At 46.3% G+C, this 19,208-nt stretch overlaps 1 protein-coding gene across 3 annotated transcripts in view; it reads right to left on the bottom strand.

Annotated features, from left to right (window-relative positions):
- TRANK1 (tetratricopeptide repeat and ankyrin repeat containing 1) overlaps nucleotides 1-19,208 on the bottom strand; it is a 265,426-nt gene that overhangs the window by 107,265 nt on the left and 138,953 nt on the right. For all 3 annotated transcript variants that reach the window (XM_029589706.1, XM_029589707.1, XM_029589708.1), the window contains 5 exons: nucleotides 17,614-17,793; nucleotides 16,049-16,216; nucleotides 14,194-14,454; nucleotides 7,629-7,805; nucleotides 4,419-7,319 (listed from right to left, as the gene is read on the bottom strand). In XM_029589706.1, the coding sequence (XP_029445566.1) occupies nucleotides 4,419-7,319; nucleotides 7,629-7,805; nucleotides 14,194-14,454; nucleotides 16,049-16,216; nucleotides 17,614-17,793 (3,687 nt within the window). The remainder of the gene's footprint in view (nucleotides 1-4,418; nucleotides 7,320-7,628; nucleotides 7,806-14,193; nucleotides 14,455-16,048; nucleotides 16,217-17,613; nucleotides 17,794-19,208) is intronic.

Below are 19,208 nucleotides of genomic sequence, written 5' to 3'. Positions count from 1 at the left end.
ACTGCGGTTCCTCATGGGGCTCCTCCCCGTGGGAATGGCCATCTCCGCAGTACCCAAGAATCCACTCAAACACCTCGAAACCATATCAAGATGATCCTTCAACTAAGCCACATCATCCCTCACCTTGTCACCAAAAAGGTTATTGCCGGTACAGGACAGGTCTGAGCGCCTCTCCTGTACCTCTGGGCAGAGATCCGAGGCCCTAAGCCAGGCTATCCGGCGGGTGACAATTCTTGTGGCCGCCATCCTCGCCGCTCTCAAAAACATCATAGGTGGAATGCACTTCATCCCTACCGCACTCCAGACCCTGCTGGACAACTGCTGAAAAAGCTTCCTGTTGCTGCTGAGGCAGGCGCTCGGTCAGATCCTAGATCTATTTCTAGATGTTCTGAGATTATTATCTCATATAAAGCTGGTAGGAGGCGATCCAGGCAATCAACAAGGTGCCCTGAAACACCTTCCCACCCAATGCATCCAGTGCCCTGTGATCCCATCCTGGAGGAGAAGTGGTGTGGGTGCAAGAATGCTTGACCGCTTAAGGGCGGCCTCCACCACAAGAGACTGGTGTGGGAGCTGATGTTTCTCAAACCCCATAACGTGCTGGACCAAGTGCACTGGATCGGTCTTCCTGTTGACCGAAGGCATGGAGATGGGGTGTTCCCAAATTCTAAGGAGCAACTCCTTGAAAATCTCAGGGACGGGAACTACCACCACCTCCTTCGGAGCATCTACAAACTGGAGAACTTCCAGCATTTTGCGTCTGACATCCTCCTCCTTAAGAAGTTGGAATGGAATGGCCTCAGCCATGGCTTGCACGAAATCAGCAAAGGTTAAATTCTCAGGCAGGGACCAGTGTCGCTCCTCTGAAGGAGACAGGTCTGAGGGAAGATCACCGGAGTCATCAGAAGAAGACTCAGAGGTATCACCCCCCCATGGGTCAAAAGGGCGTCATCATCGCTAAGATCACCCAGAGAAGCCTGTGGGAAAGGCTTTCCCAGGCCCAATGGCTTGGACACAGAGGGCATCAAAGGCCCCTCCTTCTCAGAGTATCCCACAAAGGGGATCCCATCGAGAGGAAGAGGCACTAGTGGCTGCTGGGGTATTGATGGCATCCTGGCCACTGGCATCGGCTGTGTGGGGAGAACGTCGAGCAGAACGTTGAGGCGCTCCAGCAGCAGCGCCAACATCAATGGTGCAGGCTCTGGCACTGGTGGGGCTGGCAGCTTGTTGCCGCCCTGCAGCGCTCGAACAACCGCCAACTGCACTCTGCGTTCAAGCTCCTCGTCGAAGGCTGCTGAGGACAGAACAGCCTGAGGAGGCGTAGCCAGATCCCCCTTGGGGCCCCGAGGAGAATTGGTACCCGGCACCGGATTTGGTTGGGAAAGCTTCTGACCGCCGGCCTCGATGGAGGGAGAATACCTCCTTGCTGTGGGGTTGCTTCAGGGGCCTCACAACAGGAGCCAGTGCCAAACTGATGCTGGCACCGTGCGAGGACAGAAACCAATGGTGGTGCTTGGCAAGGTCTTTCCCCGGCACAGAGGATGATAGAGACATCCTGAAGTCCTCGAGCGGGAAGAGACTGATGAAGGCCGATCTCTGGCGTCCCTCTCCACCGGAGACTCTGGAGGAGGAGTGGACATAGAGGGATCGGAGTCTATTAGTTCTCCTCATCCCTTCGGCGTTGATGCCCCCGATACCGGTGTTGAGGGTTTGGACTTCTTGGACCAGAAAAGCTTCTCCATCTTGTCCAGGCGGGCATGCTGGCCCTTGGGGGTAATCTGGTCCCAAAAATGACAGCCCCGAATGTTGTGCGATGCCCCCAGGCAAAGAATACACACCTCTTGCAAATCTGTGAGGGATATAGTCCGAGGGCACTGGGACATCGAAAGAAATCTGATGACGATATAATGAATATAAGGCCAGTAAGCGGATACCGGAGGATGTCGCTATTGGGAATAGACTGCACAGAAGGCAAAAACTTACCATGCCACCAGCTAACTAAAGCTGGGAGGAATTGAGAGAGACCCGGCGCAGAAAAGAACGCTTTCTGAAGGGGGGAAAAAAAAAAAAAAAAGAGTATGAGCTCCACAACCACAAGACAACAGCTCTGCGGAAAAGAAGAGACGCGTAGATAGTGGCATGCTGGGCATGCTCAGTGTACCTGTTAAAGTTCTAGAAACTTTGACATAAAAGTTTTATGTACTGGGCTCCATCAGATGATGTCACAGATGTGTGAGGACTACCATCCTGCTTAAGAACATAAGAACTTGCCATGCTGGGTCAGACCAAGGGTCCATCAAGCCCAGCATCCTGTTTCCAACAGAGGCCAAAACAGGCCACAAGAACCTGGCAATTACCCAAACACTAAGAAGATCCCATGCTACTGATGCAATTAATACTCCAACATGAACATGTAAGGGAATAATTGCTTGGTGGTAATCTTGTACGGAGGTGATCCTGTGAGGGTAACCGATTTGCAGTTATCCTCTCGTGGACCTCCGTCTATTATTCTTTTATTAATTTGACCGACATCTTTTTTTATTTTTTTGGAATTTTCAATTTTTTAATTTGTACTAAAAATCCCTTCTCCCCTGCTGCTTTTCCGCCCCACTAGTATTTTATTTCATACTTATCAGGACGTCACCTCTGAAATGACTCATGGGTACGGAGCTGCTTATCTGACACGGGCCATGTTTCGGCACGGGGTGCCTGCTTCAGGGACTATGGGAGAATGAGCTGTGTCCAATACTGGGTTCACAGCGTGTGGAAAACTGTTGTGCTGCTTTTCTTTGTCGAAAGCAGCACAACAGTTTTCCACACGCTGTGAACCCAGTATTGGACACAGCTCATTCTCCCATAGTCCCTGAAGCAGGCACCCCGTGCCGAAACATGGCCCGTGTCAGACAAGCAGCTCCGTACCCATGAGACATTTCAGAGGTGACGTCCTGATAAGTATGAAATAAAATACCAGTGGGGCGGAAAAGCAGCAGGGGAGAAGGGATTTTTAGTACAAATTAAAAAATTGAAAATTCCAAAAAAATAAAAAAAGATGTCGGTCAAATTAATAAAAGAATAATAGACGGAGGTCCACGAGAGGATAACTGCAAATCGGTTACCCTCACAGGATCACCTCCGTACAAGATTACCACCAAGCAATTATTCCCTTACATGTTCATGTTGGAGTATTTTTGAAAAGGGAAAGAGGTTGGTTAGTGACTGATGCAATTAATAGCAGTGGCTATTCCCTAAGTAAACTTGATTAATAGCTGTTAATGGACTTCTCCTCCAAGAACTTATCCAAACCTTTTTTGAACCCAGCTACACTAACTGCACTAACCACATCCTCTGGCAACAAATTCCAGAGCTTTATTGTGCGTTGAGTGAAAAAGAATTTTCTCCGATTAGTCTTAAATGTGCTAATTGCTAACTTCATGGAATGCCCCCTAATCCTTTTATTATTCGAAAGTGTAAATAACCGAGTCACATCTACTTGTTCAAGACCTCTCATGATCTTAAAGACCTCTATCACATCCTCCCATAGACGTCTCTTCTCCAAGCTGAACAGCCCTAACCTCTTCAGCCTTTCCTCATAGGGGAGCTGTTCCATTCCCTTTATCATTTTGGTTGCCCTTCTCTGTACTTTCTCCATCGCAACTATATCATTTTTGAGATGCGGCGACCAGAATTGTACACAGTGATTGTACAGTTGTACATAGGAAAATACTGCATTCTACTTCCCCTTCTCGCAACATTCAAGCCCCTCCCTCATCTCCATCAACATTTATCTTCTTCCGCCAACTCCCTCTCGTATCACCAGCATCACCTCATCCCCCCTTTCAGCATTTACCTCCTCTCCAGCCCCTTCAATCACTTATAACTCCCTGACTGTGCTCTAGGATGCTTCTTCCCTTCTCCTCCACACTGCCTTCAGCTGAATCCCGAGACCGGGGATCACAGGCTGTGGCTGCGTCTGTTGACACAAGGGGACAGGGTGGGAGGGAATGAAACTAGAGCAGAGGATACAGCAAAAAAAAAAAAAAAAATTACTCTGCTCCTTCATTCAACCCCTTTGTTCCTGTTCATTCCCACATGCTGCCTGCAGTGTCTGCTCATGTCTCTTCCTCTCCCCCTCCTGCAGGGACAAGAGGGGGAGAGGATGAGTTACGAACAGACACTGCAGATAAGAAAATAAATTGCAATGCTCCATTTCCAAGTCCTTCCCTTCCTGTTCCCTATACAGAAGTAAACAGAACAGCTTTTTGAGATTTGGGGCACAGGCCAATGGATTCAGGACACGAGCCCTGTGTACCCTGGGAGGCAATGCACCTGGTGAAAATAAAGCTTTCATTACATTTTTTTCAGCCACATTATTGATGGGAAGCTTTAAAGTTCATAATAAACCATGTAAAATGGTGTACCTGAATGGGATCTGTAATTCTGATATAGCTGATATATTCTTTTTGGCTTTCTCACGGCACAGTACTTCTTGTCATTAGCACAGTTTTTACTGGCATAGTGAAATAAGGACCTCAAGTCACTAAAACGAAAAGAAACTCCTTTCATTATGCTCTGTGCTGTGTCGCCGGTGAGGAACATTGAGTTGGGGTCATTGATAGTTCTCATCAAAAGAGCTAACTCTGCTTGGGTGAAGTCCTGAATCTCATCTCCATAAAGTTCATGTATGGACCAAGGCAGCTGATCAAGCTTGGAGAGTCTTTGAGACAAATTGTAGAGGACATCTTCTTCATCAAAATAACCTCTCTGGGATTTGATTTGCTGATAAATACAAAAAAGACGATAGACTTCTTTCCGATCTCCCTGGAAATTTGGCGCCCTTTTCCTCCCTAATTTGATATACTGGTCCTCTGTAAGCATGCCATGGATGCAGCTCAAAGCTTCAAAAGACCCTTTCAGGAAAGACTTTATCTCTTTCCAAACCAAAGCTGGATTATATGCATGTTTGCCTTTTACCATTTTTGGCCATATTTCATTTGAAAATACTTCATGGGTCACAAAAACTCGAGGATCAGTTTCTTTTGCATGAGATTCTGAGGCATTCTCTTCCTCAGCATATTCTCCTTCTACATCCCCTTCTTCATCATCTAGCAAACCTGATATGACTAATTCATCCTGGGTGGACCATCCCACAATATTTCTTTTGAGACTTCCATCTTCATTTCTTGGAAAATATGGATCAGGCATTGAGGCATCAAGTAACAGCAGCAGCTGCTTGGAGGTGACGAACAGTGGAAAATTCTCATCTTTGAGATCCTGGAGCAGGTAAACATTTGGCTCAACTGGTTTGAAAAGACTAGTTGCTTTAGTAGACTTGCTTAGCTCAATAAAATTCCTCTGGACTTCTTGGCATAGGACATGGTTTTTTGTGATAAAGATCTGATGGAAATGTTCCAACATCTCAGACTCATCAATACTATTATTATTATCTTCACCTTCATTATCACAAGAAAACTGAGGTCCATCTTCCTCATCCTGTTCATCATCTATGCTATCCTGAGTTTCCAGTTCATCAACTGACTCCTCATCTTCATCTGCTTCTTCAATGTCATCCTCTTCCTCTGTGTTCTCTATCTCTGTTGTAGTTCTTAACTTTCTTCTCTGCCATGTTTGTTTAGCTAGCCAAGGTCCTCCCACCTCCTCGGCCTTTTCCCAGTAGGAATGGAATTTCTTCCAAAGTCTGTATAAGCAACAAGTGGTCTTCCCTGTTCCACTGCGCCCAATTAAAATGATTGCTTCCAGGGGTTTGGGATTGAGATCAATTACTGCATATTCCAATTCTCCCACTCTGAAGGGATACTCAACAGGGGAATTCATGTCACTTATGATATTAAAGGCCATGGTAGTACTAAAACTATGGAATTTCATAATATTATATTCTGTTTCCACTGCACTAGCTGGGGGGAAATAATCAGGTAAAACAGGCTCCCTAGATATTAAGTAATCAATGTCTTCAATGTAACATCGAGGAATACGCTTTTGTATGCTCAAGTTAGAAGAAAGCTGAGTTTTGTTTATACCTTTCAGCTTTTTCCGCAAGATACAGGTCAAACCACGATTGTATGCACTACATATATTATCTATAGCATGGTTGAGTTTATTATGGTCAAGAACAATGTCCCATATTCGAATGATTTCTGTGTAAACTCTCCCAGATGCTTCCACAGGATGCACAGACTGTTCTGTCTCTATTATCTTTTCTAGGTCTTCACTGCACCGAGGTGAGAAGTCAATTGCAAGCTCCCATAATATCCTGGCTCCCTTGTCCAATTTTGCTTCATAGAGCTGAATGTCACTTTTCAAGTATTTTAGACGCTTCTGAAGACTTTGTACCCACTCCCCATTACCAAGCTGTTGAACAATAAGAACAATTTTCTTTTTCATATGATGGGGTACAGCTTTGCTCCCTAGCTTCTTCAGTGCATCTGAAGTACATTCAATTTCCCATGTCATGCTATCGAAATCCTGTATGTTTGCAAGGTCATCTGCATCTTCATTTTGTCCATCCGGTTCTCCATCTTCATTCAGGTCAAACCTACCAGGTGTATTATCAACATCATCACCTTTTAGCATGTTGATGTCATTATCAGCAGTTCCAGTACTAGGAGAAGACTCAGTTCCTTGACCATCTGATGACCTATTCTTTACTTCTTCAGTGGCAGCAACTAGAGGGGGCTTTGGTATCAAAAAAATATCTTCTTTTAGAGGTTTACACAATACAAATTGCTGGATCAGGCATGCAATTATGTGCACTAAACATTCCCTCAGAGTTAATGCCTTGTCTGGTTCTCTTAGTTCTGGAACAGACAACTGCTTGCCCACTGCTCGCTCAGTGTCAATTACAGCAAGGTCTATTTTTTGTGCATCACCCTGTGGTTCAGCAGCTGATGGCAATGAAGCAGGAGAGGAGGAATGGGGTGGCATTTTTGACTGTATGGCATCACTGTTGAGAGGCTTGGTTGGCTTCACGGGCTGAGCAGACACATCTTGCCTGTGCTTCTTTTTGTTCTCCGACACAGCTTTATTCCACATAAGCAGCCGTGGATCGTTCTTTTTAATTCTATGCCTCACATCTTTTCCCAATTTGTTCTTTAAAGTCAAGTTGATGTCAAACTTCGCTAGCAAGTCCATTATTTTCTTTATGCTCACTGCATTATTCTGCTTTGTGCTTGCACCCTGAAAGAGCACATGCATCACTGAATTTCCCTGCTTGTTCTGGATGTTCGGTTCAAGATACGGAAACTCATCTGGCTTTGAGCTGTACAGGTCAAGAAGGTGGCTTAGGATGTGTAAACCAATGTCATCTGAAAGACAATGGAATGAAAATGGTATGTTTAGACAGCAAATCCAAACGACATTTATGCTTAGAAAAAAACAAAATGCAAGTTAACAAAGCCAGGTACCAAATAGCAGAAGAGATATGGGAGTGGTAAGGTTGGGAGAAGGGATGAGGGGATCTTCCTTAAGGCATGTATGTGCAGGACCTAGTCCAAAAATGGAAACTGGGAACACCATTCTTATAACAAGTTTCCAAACAAGTATCCTGTTCCCCCCAAAAATAAACAAACAAGCAAGCCAATAAATGCAGCCAGGCCCAGCTATAAATTCTTTACCTTTTTTGTTTAAACTGATGGAAACTGCAGCATGCAAGGGAGTGTCACCCTCTACAAAAGACAGACTTTGAGGATCTGCTCCTTGGCTCAGCAACAAATACGCCAACTCAAAATCTTCCTTCTTCAAGCAAATGCAAAGGGGTTTTTCACAGCTGGCTCCAAACCCATCAGGAGGTGCTAAAGGGGCGAGGGAAGGGAGGGTGGAAGGTGTAGAATTAATCTTCACTTCTATTATGAGACAATGCTGTACTGCAAAAGTCATGCATATTGAATCAATATTGAAATGGATCATTTCCTAACAGCTAATAACTTAGGGGATGAGAATGTTAATCAATACTAAAGTTCATGCTAAAAGCCATCAAAACATGATATAAAAAATATAAAAACAAATCAAAACGGTTGAGAATCAAGGTTCAAATCCCGCTTTTCCCCACTGATAATCCTTGTGACAGCCATTTTATCTACCATTGTCTCATGTGCTCGCCTACACTGGAAGGTCTTTGGGGTAAGACTTATCACGCTTGGGGGGGAGGGGGGGGTGGAAGACTATATATCACCTTGCGTTAGATCAGAAAGGAAAATTGGTCCTTACCTGCTAATTTTCGTTCCTGTAGTACCAAGGATCAGTCCAGACTGCTGGGTTATGCCTCCCTTCCAGCAGATGGAGTCAGAGAAAAGCTGAAAAGCAGCCCCCCAGATAAACTGGTGTGCCACCTGCAATCCTTCAGTATAATCAATATCAAAGCAGAATGAAGTAAATTTAAAACAACCAATGACTAGATCAAGCAAAGAATCCCTCAAGATCCAAAAAATGTTTTGGTTTTTTTTGTAGTTAAACAAGAATCTGCTCAAAACTATGCAGAAGCGCGAATTTCAGAACTCTGAAGCGGCACTATCTGTAAAGAGAAAAAACAATAAAGAATACGAGCGGACTCTCCTGAACTGTAAATGCTTGGGTGGGCGTCTGGCCTGATCCTTGGTACTACAGGAATGAAAATTAGTAGGTAAGAACCAATTTTCCTTTCCCTGTACATACCAGGATCAGTCCAGACTGCTGGGATGTACCCAAGCTGCCTTAAATGGGGTTGGACCCGGAGAGTCCTGCTCGAAGCACACTGCTCCGAAAAGAATCTGCAGCTGGATCCCGGACATCCAACAGATAATGCCTAGCAAATGTGTGCAATGACTTCCAAGTAGCCGCTCTGCAGATTTCTTGAGGCGAAACACATTGGCTTTCAGCCCATGATGCTGCCTGAGATCGGATAGAATGGGCTTTAAGACCCTCAGGGACTGGACATCCGCGACTTATGTACGTGGAAGCAATAGCGTCCTTCAGCCAACGGGCAATGGTAGTTTTGGAGGTCTTACGTCCCTTCTTTGGATCATTCCACAAGACAAAAAGATGATCCAACAGACGGAAATCATTAGTCACTTCCAAATACCATAAAAGGATCCATCGGACATCCAACCTCCTCATATCCTGACCGTGAGGAGAGCTTTTATCCACCTCCGGAAAGGCTGGTAATTCAATCGACTGGTTGAAATGAAATGCAGAGACCACCTTTGGCAGAAAGGAAGGTACCGTCCGCAGTAAGATACCAGAGTCCATTATTCGTAAAAACGGTTCCCTACATGACAATGCTTGAAGTTCTGAAACACATCTGGCCGAACAAATGGCCACAAGAAACACCGTTTTGAGAGTTAAATCTTTCAACGTAGCCCGCTTGATGGGCTCAAACGGCGAACCGCAAAGACCATGGAGAACCAAATTCAAGCTCCAGGATGGACAAATTGCCCGCACCGGTGGGTGTAAATGTTTGATACCCCGCAAAAACGAGCAACATCCGGATGGCCCGCTATGGAGGAACCCTCAATCTTACCCCGTAGGCAGCCTAACACCGCCACCTGTACTCAGAGCAAACTATACGCCAAACCCTTCTTCAAGCCGTCCTGTAAGAACGCGAGGATATGTACTATAGTGGTCCACTGTGGGGACACCTTCAACCCACTGCACCATGAATCAAACACTTTCCAGACCCTAACATAGGTAAGAGAAGTAGAGGTCTTTCGAGCCCGAAGAAGAGTGGAAATCACTGCCTCTGGATAACCTTTCTTTCTCAATTGTCTCCTCTCATAAGCCAAGCTGCTAGACAAAAGCGATCCACTTGATCGAAAAATATGGGACACTGCCTCAGCAGATTTGGCAGATGACTCAGACATAAAGGACCGTCTACTGCTAGGTTTGATCAGATCCGCAAACCACGGTCTTCTTGGCCACTCTGGAGCCACTAGAATGACCGGACACCGGTGGGATTCTATGCGCCTTAGAACCTTTCCCACCAACGGCCAAGGAGGAAAGACATAGAGGAGAACGTCTGGAGGCCACGGGAGCACCAGGGCATCCACCCCTTCCGACCCGTGCTCTCTTCTGCGACTGAAGAAGCAAGCCGCTTTGGTGTTCAGCCGAGTCGCCATCAAATCCAACTGCGGGGTCCCCCACCGGCGAGTCACGAGCTGCACCGCCTCTTCGGACAGTTCCCATTCTCTGGGATCCAGCCGCTGTCGGCTGAGAAAATCCGCCTGAACATTGTCCACTCCTTCTATGTGAGAGGCCGCGATACGAGTCAGATGGCGTTCCGCCCAGACCATCAACTGATTCGCTTCAGAGGCTACCCCTTCACGGTTTATGTAAGCCACGATGGTCGCACTGTTGGATAGAATCCGTACCGCCCGGTGGTGGATCAGGGGAAAGAATTGGCGCAGGGCTAAACGAACTGCCCTGCGCCCTGGATTTATGGACCATTTGGCCTGCTGAGGAGACCAACGTCCCTGTGTAGACCTGGATTGACAACCGGTCAGACTGGCATCCATCGTTACAATTATCCAAGGTGGAGGTTCCAAGTCCACTCCCTGAAGAAGGTGCTTAGGGACCAACCACCAATTCAGGCTGGTCCTGGCCGGCTCCATTTAAGGCAAGTGAAGGTGGAAGTCCTCCGACTTGGGATCCCAATGGGAAAGCAGCGCTCTCTGCAAAGGTAGCATATGAGAAAAAGCCCATGGAACCAACTCCAGGGTAGACGCCATATAACCAAGAACCTGTAAATAGTCCTACACCGTGGGCAAAGGAAGGGCCAACAGGCGCCGAACCTGAGACATTAACTTTTCCATCCGCTGCTGGGGAAGGAAAACTTTGCCCACAGAAGTGTTGAAGCGGGCTCCCAGAAATTCCAACACCTGGGATGGGACCAGTTGGCTCTTGGCGTAATTAACGATCCAGCCTAGCGACCGTAGTTGGTTCAAAACCGACTGCATCGCTACCTTGCAAAGCACCACCGACTTCGCTCGAATGAGCCAGTCATCCAGATAGGGATGGATTAATATCCCTTCCCGCCGGAGGCAAGCCGCTACTACCACCATCACCTTGGTGAAGACCTTGGAGCCATCGCCAATCCGAACGGCAGGGCGCAAAACTGGTAATGCTCTCCCAGAATCATGAACCTTAGGCACTTCTGATGGTGCGCCTGGATCCCTATGTGCAGGTAAGCTTCCGTTAGATCTAAAGAGGCCAAAAACTCGTCCTTGTGGACGGCCGCAATGATGGATCTGAGTCTCCATCCGAAACCTCGGAACCTGCAAAGCTCAGTTGACCTGCTTCAAATCCAGGATTGGCCGGAATGTGCCTACTTTCTTGGGAACCACGAAGTAGATGGAGTAACGACCGGTTTGACGCTCAGCTGATGGGACTGGGACAATGGCTCCCAGTGCTTTCAATCGAGACAGCATTTGAGCAATCACCTGTTGCTTTGCCAGAGAACCGCAAGGTGACACTGGAAACAGATCGCAAAGCGGCCGAGCAAAATCCAAAGCGTAAATGTGATTTATAATGTCGAGAACCCACTGGTCCGAAGTTATCTTGACACATTCCTCCCGAAACAGGAAAAGCCGCCTCCCGATCTGCGGGATGGAGGAATGGGCCGGCGTCCCTTCATTGTGGAGTCTTGTTGGGGGTGAAACCATGATCACTGAGGCCGCCTGCCTCAAAAGGAATGCGACCATGCTTGTGACCGTGTCGACATTTGCCTCGGAGCAAAGGAAGAACCCCTCCCTGCACGGAAACGGCGCTGACCTCCGAAACGGCCTCTGAATGCACTGGAGGGGTGAAACTGTCTGGGTTTGTCCTCAGGAAGCTTGTAAACCTTGTTGTCCCTCAAGGCTTTAATAAGCTGTTCCAGCTCATCTCCAAACAGCAGCTTTCCCTTGAAGGGAAAAGAACCCAATTGAGATGTAGAAGAGGCATCCGCCGACCAGTTACGGAGCCATAGCAGCCGTCTTGCGGAGACCACTGAAGACATAGTACGCACAGAGGTTCGAAGAAGATCGTACAATGCATCCGCTGTATAGACAACCGCAGATTCCATGCGGTTTGCTTGCTCAGCTTCCTCCGGGGGGAGCTCCTGGGCCATAAGCAATTGCTGAATCCAGCGGAGTGTGGCCCTCTGCATGAGGCTGCTACAGACAGCGGCCCTCACACCAAGCGCAGACACCTCAAAAATTTGCTCAAGCAAGATTTCCAGCTTTCTATCCTGAAGATCCTTAAGCGCCGCGCCTCCCGTCACGGGAATCGTTGTGTGTTTAGCTATTGCTGTGACCGCTGAGTCCACTTTGGGAATCTTGAAAAGATTTGAAGATTCATTTGGCAGCGGATAAAGCTTTTCCATGGCCCTGCTAACCCTTAAGGAGGCTTCAGGTGAATCCCATTCCCTGGACACAATCTGGAATAGCTTTGGATGAAAAGGAAAAGTTTGCGGCGGGGCTCAAAGCCCCAATAAAACCGAATCTCCCAGAGAAGGATCCGCCTCTGGCTGCGGAGCCGGAATCTCCAGCTCCTGCAGCACATGTGGAATCAAGGGATCTAATTCCTCTTTGCTGAATAAGCAAAGTATCTGCAGATCATCCCCTTCTAAGGGAACGGCACTGTCCACATTCCCGCCCATATCCAGAGCGAAGGGGTCCTGGGGAGCTGGGTCCGCAGGCTCGAGGAGTCCGGAATCCGGAGCCGTACGCAGGAGCCGAGCCCCCGTTTTCCCCTGGTCCGGAGCAAGCTTGAAAAGCTTAGGCGGAGGGAGAAGCGATACTTCCCAATCAGCTTCAGCCTCTAAGTATGCCCTATGCATCAACAATACAAATTGGGATGAAAATGGATGCTGCCTCTTTAAGGACCCCCCCCCAGGTAGAGGCAAGGGAAGAGCTGGATCTGGCTGCAAATCGCGGTTATGCTGAGGGCTTAAGGCCGGCGGACAGAAAGGAGGGAAATCATCACCTTCTGAGGCAATGTCAGCGTCGGAGCTTGGCGCAGGCAAGATGGCCGCCGTTCCCACATCGAGCGGGGACGGAGCAGGCCTCTGCCCTCGAGCCTTCTGAACTCGCCGCAAGCCACGAAATCATGGCGAAGAGCCCCGCCCCGAAATCGGCCGCCAAGAAGGCCCCTCGCCCCCGGGGATACACCGCGAGCAGAGGCCTTCTCGGGGGAGCCGCACCTCCGACTCCCCAGAGGCTGTACAAGACGATCCTCGCAGCATGAAAAAGTGCGCGAAAACAGCTGCCGCAGCCGGGTAAAGAGTCCACCTCCTCCGGAGGCCCAGGAAATCGTGGCAGGCTGGGGCTGAAAGGGCTGAGCCAATAAAAGGCCCGTCCAAATTTAAAATGCCCCCCCCCTTTTTTTTTAATATATATATATATCACAGCCCTCCAACAGGGGAAAACACTTCCTTGCACACTCTGCTAGCCCCCCCTCAGAGGAATTCGCAATGTCTCTGGTATGAAAAGGGGGAAAGTGACCGGCCCACCGGTAAGTCCTCCCCCTGGTTCTCCGGGTACCACGGCGTTAGGGCAATGCCCTGCCTTGCCTGCCTTTAAATATGCCTCAGCACCGCCTGGAAAAAAATTGCTATTGAAGAAAACCTCTTTATTATTATTATTATTTTTTTTTTTTTGTAAAAAAGGTTGGTCTAGTCAAAGGTGTAAGGCTGAGTGCCACTTGCAAACCTGTCAGATGAAAAATCAATCTGGAAATTTGACAAGGATCAGGACCGCAGGTTATGTCCCTCTGATATCTGCTGGAGTCAGAGAAATACTGAAGTAACGCAGGTGGCACACCAGTATATCTGGGGGGGAGGGGGGGGGTGTTTTTCAGCTTTTCTCTGACTCCATCTGCTGGAAGGAATGCATTACCCAGCAGTCTGGACTGATCCTGGTATGTACAGGGAAATCCAGACTAGAAATACAAAATTATTATAGCTCATGGTTCCTTAGCTTTATATATTAACAGATGGGGAACTGCCTGCCTCTCTGTGACATGGTGAAAGAGCTGAATACCAGCACCACAGGAGAGATTTGATGCTAATGGTCTGTTCCCTATCTGAATGTAACATTAAATACAGTAACAAAAAATTCTCGCTTTCTTTCCCCCAGTGTTTGATTTAGACCGAAGTTCCCTGGGCATAAAACAAGCTAGGTCCTGGCCATGGAATGGTAACTTTTAAGAGGACATGCGCATTCTTAATACCTCCTCTATCCAGCAAGCACTTCAGGAGCTGGATACGTTGCTTGCTCCCAGTGCTGAGCTGGCTGATGATGCTGCCAATGTTGAGGTCCGGGAGGTGGCAGTTCTTAAGGAGCCCTCCCACCGTCCCATCAGGGCTCTTCCTGCTGGCATTTCTGCTCAACAGCAGCAAGACCTCATGCCACTTCTGCTTGTGGAGCAGCTGCGTGACCAGGTGATTGGCGAAGAAGTCGGAAATGTCACAGACAGCTTCTGGGGGGATTTCTGAAAGAAAAGGCACATGCACATAATAACCAATGATGGGAAAAAAATATAGTTTTTTTTCCCACAGAAATCTAGGTAGCATAAGAGCTTTATTCATTAAAAATACGCATCAGACATACTGCTAAAGCATGCATGCATCCAAGGTCTCTAAAATCAGTACAATAAACTGCTGACTCTTCCATTTCAGGGATTCATTACTGGAATAATTCTCTCAAGTTTGCTTTCTTTGGAATGCTACAAAAGTTGAAAGCGTGTGGAACTTTAAAAAATAATTAAACAAAAACAAGAACATTAATAGATGACAGCCAGAGCTGGTCACTTCATTTACAAAAAACAGCATCTCTCAGAGGAAGAACAGATAAAACCAGCATGGAGATGGAATAGCTTGCTCTCTCTCTCCATATATGAAAAAAAAAAAAATCCAAAACAAAAGTACCATACTTCTTAAAATATTTAGGATTATTAATCACCCCAAAGCATACGCATTGATTAAGTTTTGGTCCAACCTGAATTATTGTGGGGGGCGGGGTAGGTTTCTAATTTATTATTTATTTTCCCATAAATTCTGATACAAACAGGGCTTTCCCATGTGTGTGTTTTGTGGTGTCGGCCACCGTGCACTGGCCAGTGCTGAAGACAAGACAGGATCATTAACTGTGTGTCGGGTGGCCCACAGAAAGAGTGCTGCCCAACTATCAATGTTGGTACCATCAGCAGTGGAAGAAAGCAGTGCTCGTGGGAGGAGGGGGTTGGTAGTGACCAGCCAATACATCGTAGTTATGTATTGGCTGGTCAATACTTCGTAGTGACCAGCCAATACATCTGCGACCAGCTTTCTAGAGCTATGCTCCCTTTGTTGGAGCGGCGACAGATTTCAATAACGTAACCGCGCTGCTTCTTTGCTGACCGGATGAGTTAGTCCAATACGGAAGGCAGTTTTCAAACGTTTAATGGTTTACCCCATGTAAACACTGTTTTTGAAAATGTCTTCCCTTGTCCACTCCCCCCCACCCTCCGGAACATGGCTAAAGGTATTCAGATTCTAGCCAATCAAAAAAAGGGAGCGGACATGGGGCAAATGAAGTACAAACAGGACCTGGCTTTGAAAATTCTGCATCTACTTTGCACCAGGTCCCCCCCTTCTCCACTCCCTCTCCGCCAAATTTTCAAAGAGAAACTCTTTTAAGGAGTTTCATTTTGAAAATTAACTTGCAGATTGAGGGATAGCTGCAGCTTCTTCGGGGGACACTGAAAATTCACCATTCCCCATAATCGTTACCACTGAAAATTCATCACTCCCCATAATCGTTACCACCTAGGTGTTTACTGACCCTTATATCTCTTAAGTAACAAAACAGAAAAAAAGACCAATATATTAAAACAGACATGCCTTCCATCTAAATAATTGCATGGTTCACTTGCACTACTATTTAAAAAAAGTCACAGCAGTCTTCCATTCAAAGGTTTGGCATGCTGAACTAATTCCTGAATATGTACCAGAAAAGGGTTTCAAGCTTGTATTCAACAGACACATAGTAGTACCCCTGTTAAGAGCATAGAGGCGGTAGTCACTCAAAAAGATGGGAACTTGTACCTTTTACAGAGGCCAGCAGCTTCAGAAAGCCACGGACCTTCTCGTGATTCATAAAGTTTGCCAGCTGCTCGGGATTCCTCTTTTCCAGCTGACAAAATGCAGAGAAGTGCTCTAGCGAAGTGAGAAGAGAAACTCCTTCATCCTCAGAGGATACCCTTTCATGCTCGTCTGCAAGTGAACACAAGTTCCACATCTGCTTCATCATTTTCTCTAGTGGCATCTGTTTATAACCTGAAATCATTTGAAAGATCCTGCTTTCTCGACAGCTAAAGCTCATCAGCATTTTTCCTTTCGCAGGCTGTGTGTTATTTTTTTTCTCTTCCTTCACATCTCATTATCTACAAAGTTGGGTGAAAAATGCTTCCGCTGTTAAATAGTTTAAACTGTTTAAAAGATATAGGAAAAGGCCCAGCAGAATTCCCTCAGTGAAGTATTAGTTTGGGACTCTAATCCTGATCAATAGCAGAAATCCATATATGGTGATAAAACACACTGGGCCAAGACATATAAAGCATTTTCCCAGCGGAAAGAGGCAGAAACTCTTCAGTACACCGAGGTGGGGGGGGTGTGTGTGTGTGTGTCAATTTTCAAAACCACACGCGCGTCCGTGTACGCACGGCTCCCAGCGCGCACACATGGACGCGCAATGTTATAAAATACGATGCCCGCGGCCGGATTCTAACATCTGCTCGCGCACGTGTGCGCGAGGGGATTTTCAAATTACACACGGCGATGCGAGTGGCCTTTTTTCCAGTTCCCTCTCAATCCACTCCAATTAAGGAGCGGACTGAGAGGGAACTTCCCTACCCCCCTGCCTACCCCCTGCCTAACCTTCCTTCCTTTTCCCCTCTCCACCCCAACCCCTAATCCCTACCTAGCTACCCCAAATCTTTTTATTTTACTACTTAATGCTCCTCTCCAGAGCAGAAGTATTTCCCGCGCATCGGCAGCCGGCCGGCGTGTGCTTCCCCGAGACGGCCGGCCTGCCCCTTTTTCAGGGCCCGGCACATCTGCGCACGGCTGGGCCTGTTCGAAAATGCGCGCAGCACGCAAGGCCCGGCCATGCACATAACCCCTGTTTTGTTTTTTGTTTTTTTTACACGCACAGCCCTTTGAAAATTTGCTTGTGAGTACAAATCATGCAACAATACCTGCCTCTGTTATAGTCTTGGAGTGACAGACAGTGGCCATCATACCCCACAGATTACAATAAATATTTGTCAGGAAAGTATAAACAACTGCTAGGAGCAACAGGTAAAGATCTTACTGTGTTTTGGTCAAGTGGTTGTGGAAATGGGAAAATATCACAATGCACCACACATAAGGGCAGCAGTTACGGCTGGCGTGTGGCTCTTGTTAACACATTCGTAGGGCCGGCCTGTGCTGAACTGACAGCACAGTCATGACTGCCATGACAATATTTTTTTTTTTAACTTTTAGCTGTGAAATGAAAATCACAAAGTCTGAAATTTAAAAAAAAAAAAAAAAATACTGCAAACATAGAAAATCAATCATAGCTGTAAACCAGCTTATGCATCACATGTCCTCACAAAATGCCCCAGTACCTGGCGGTCCTGCAGGGAGGGAGGAAGAGCTGGTTTGCCTTGCCAAGTGTTTCTTGATCAAGTCCTCAGCTTTGAAGTTTTTATTTTTCTTCAGCAGGTCGCCAGCACACCGAGATTGACTATCAGGAATACTGGGATCCACGTCAAATCCGAGGAGCATGAGCACATCTTCCGTCTGACCTAAAAAGGTGAGATAAGCAACATGTGGGGGGAGACTTTCATTTGTCAATAGGTGCACTATTTCAAATTACCCATTAACTGAATGATGCTGTCAATCGGCAAATACCGGCTCTGCTCAAAGAGTAATTTTGTTTTTTTGTAATAAACATTTTTATTACAAACAGTTCCATAAGTACAAAGAATTTTCCTCCAGTTTCTCCCTAATTCCCCTTCCCTACCCGACATAGAAATCAAGGAAGAAGTGCAGAGTGGAACAACACAGTTTAGTGTAGCATGAATCTTTAGGAAACTATAAATTCGTCTCATATCTGGATCCAAAGTCTGTAAAAAAGGTTCCCATATAGCAGGGGTCAGGAACCTTTTTGGCTGAGAGAGCCATAAACGCCACATATTTTAAAATGTAATTCCATGAGAGCCATACAATATGTTTAAAACTAAATACAAGTAAATGTGTGCATTTTATGTAAGATCACACTTTTAAAGTACAATAAGTCTCTGAAAATATTACACCAGGCCTTAAGACACCAATACATCTCCTATTAGGAAAACGGACCAAGTCAGGCTGCTATAGAGTCCTACACAGAAACTACACGCCAGCAGAAAACCTCACCTGAATCACGTGCTGTCCCTCACCTAACATAGAATAAAGAGACCAAAACGCATAACAAGAAGCATGCAGACAAAAACTGAATTGGAAACTGCAACAAGCCAGAGTCTCTGTATGCAGTGTAACAAAGGAAAAAAGAAACATCACACATCCTTATAAAACAAATCAAGAAATATAAAATCATCAGCAGTAAAACTGTACTAACAAAAAGAACATATTTCGAAACAGCTGATGAGTGGAATATCCAATAATTAAAAACTCATATAAAACATTTCCAGATACCAACAAAATATTTCAAAATAGCAGACACAAAGATCCAGTAATGAAAAATAATAAGGATACAAAAATTTTTTTGCTCTGCATACCTGGGAACGTTTGATATCCAGGTGTCCTGAGATTGTTCTGAATTAGCAGGAGGTGGGGTGGTTTGCTTGGAACTTTCTCCTCTCTGTCACATACCAGCGCTCTCTCTCACACTGGCTCTCAATGACACACCTATACACACATGCTCTCAGTCACTCACATATACAAATGTTTTTTCTCTCTCACTTATATAGGCTCTTAATTACACATTTACACACATGCTGTCTATCTTTTCACGCTTACACACACACAGGCTTTCAATCACATAAATACATGCTGTCTTTTTCTCTCACACACAGACTCTCATTCACATGCTTACAAACATGTCCTCTCTTTCTCTCATTTACACACAGGCTCTCAATCACATACTCACATGCTCCCTCACCTAAATCAGCTCTCAATCACAGACACACATGGTCTCTCTCTCTCATTTAAACACAGGCTC

The sequence above is a fragment of the Rhinatrema bivittatum genome, chromosome 2 (genome assembly GCF_901001135.1).
Source record: "Rhinatrema bivittatum chromosome 2, aRhiBiv1.1, whole genome shotgun sequence".
Taxonomy (NCBI): Eukaryota; Metazoa; Chordata; class Amphibia; order Gymnophiona; family Rhinatrematidae; genus Rhinatrema; species Rhinatrema bivittatum.
Note: the sequence above shows the minus strand (reverse complement) of the source record. Positions and strands in the feature narration are given on the sequence as shown.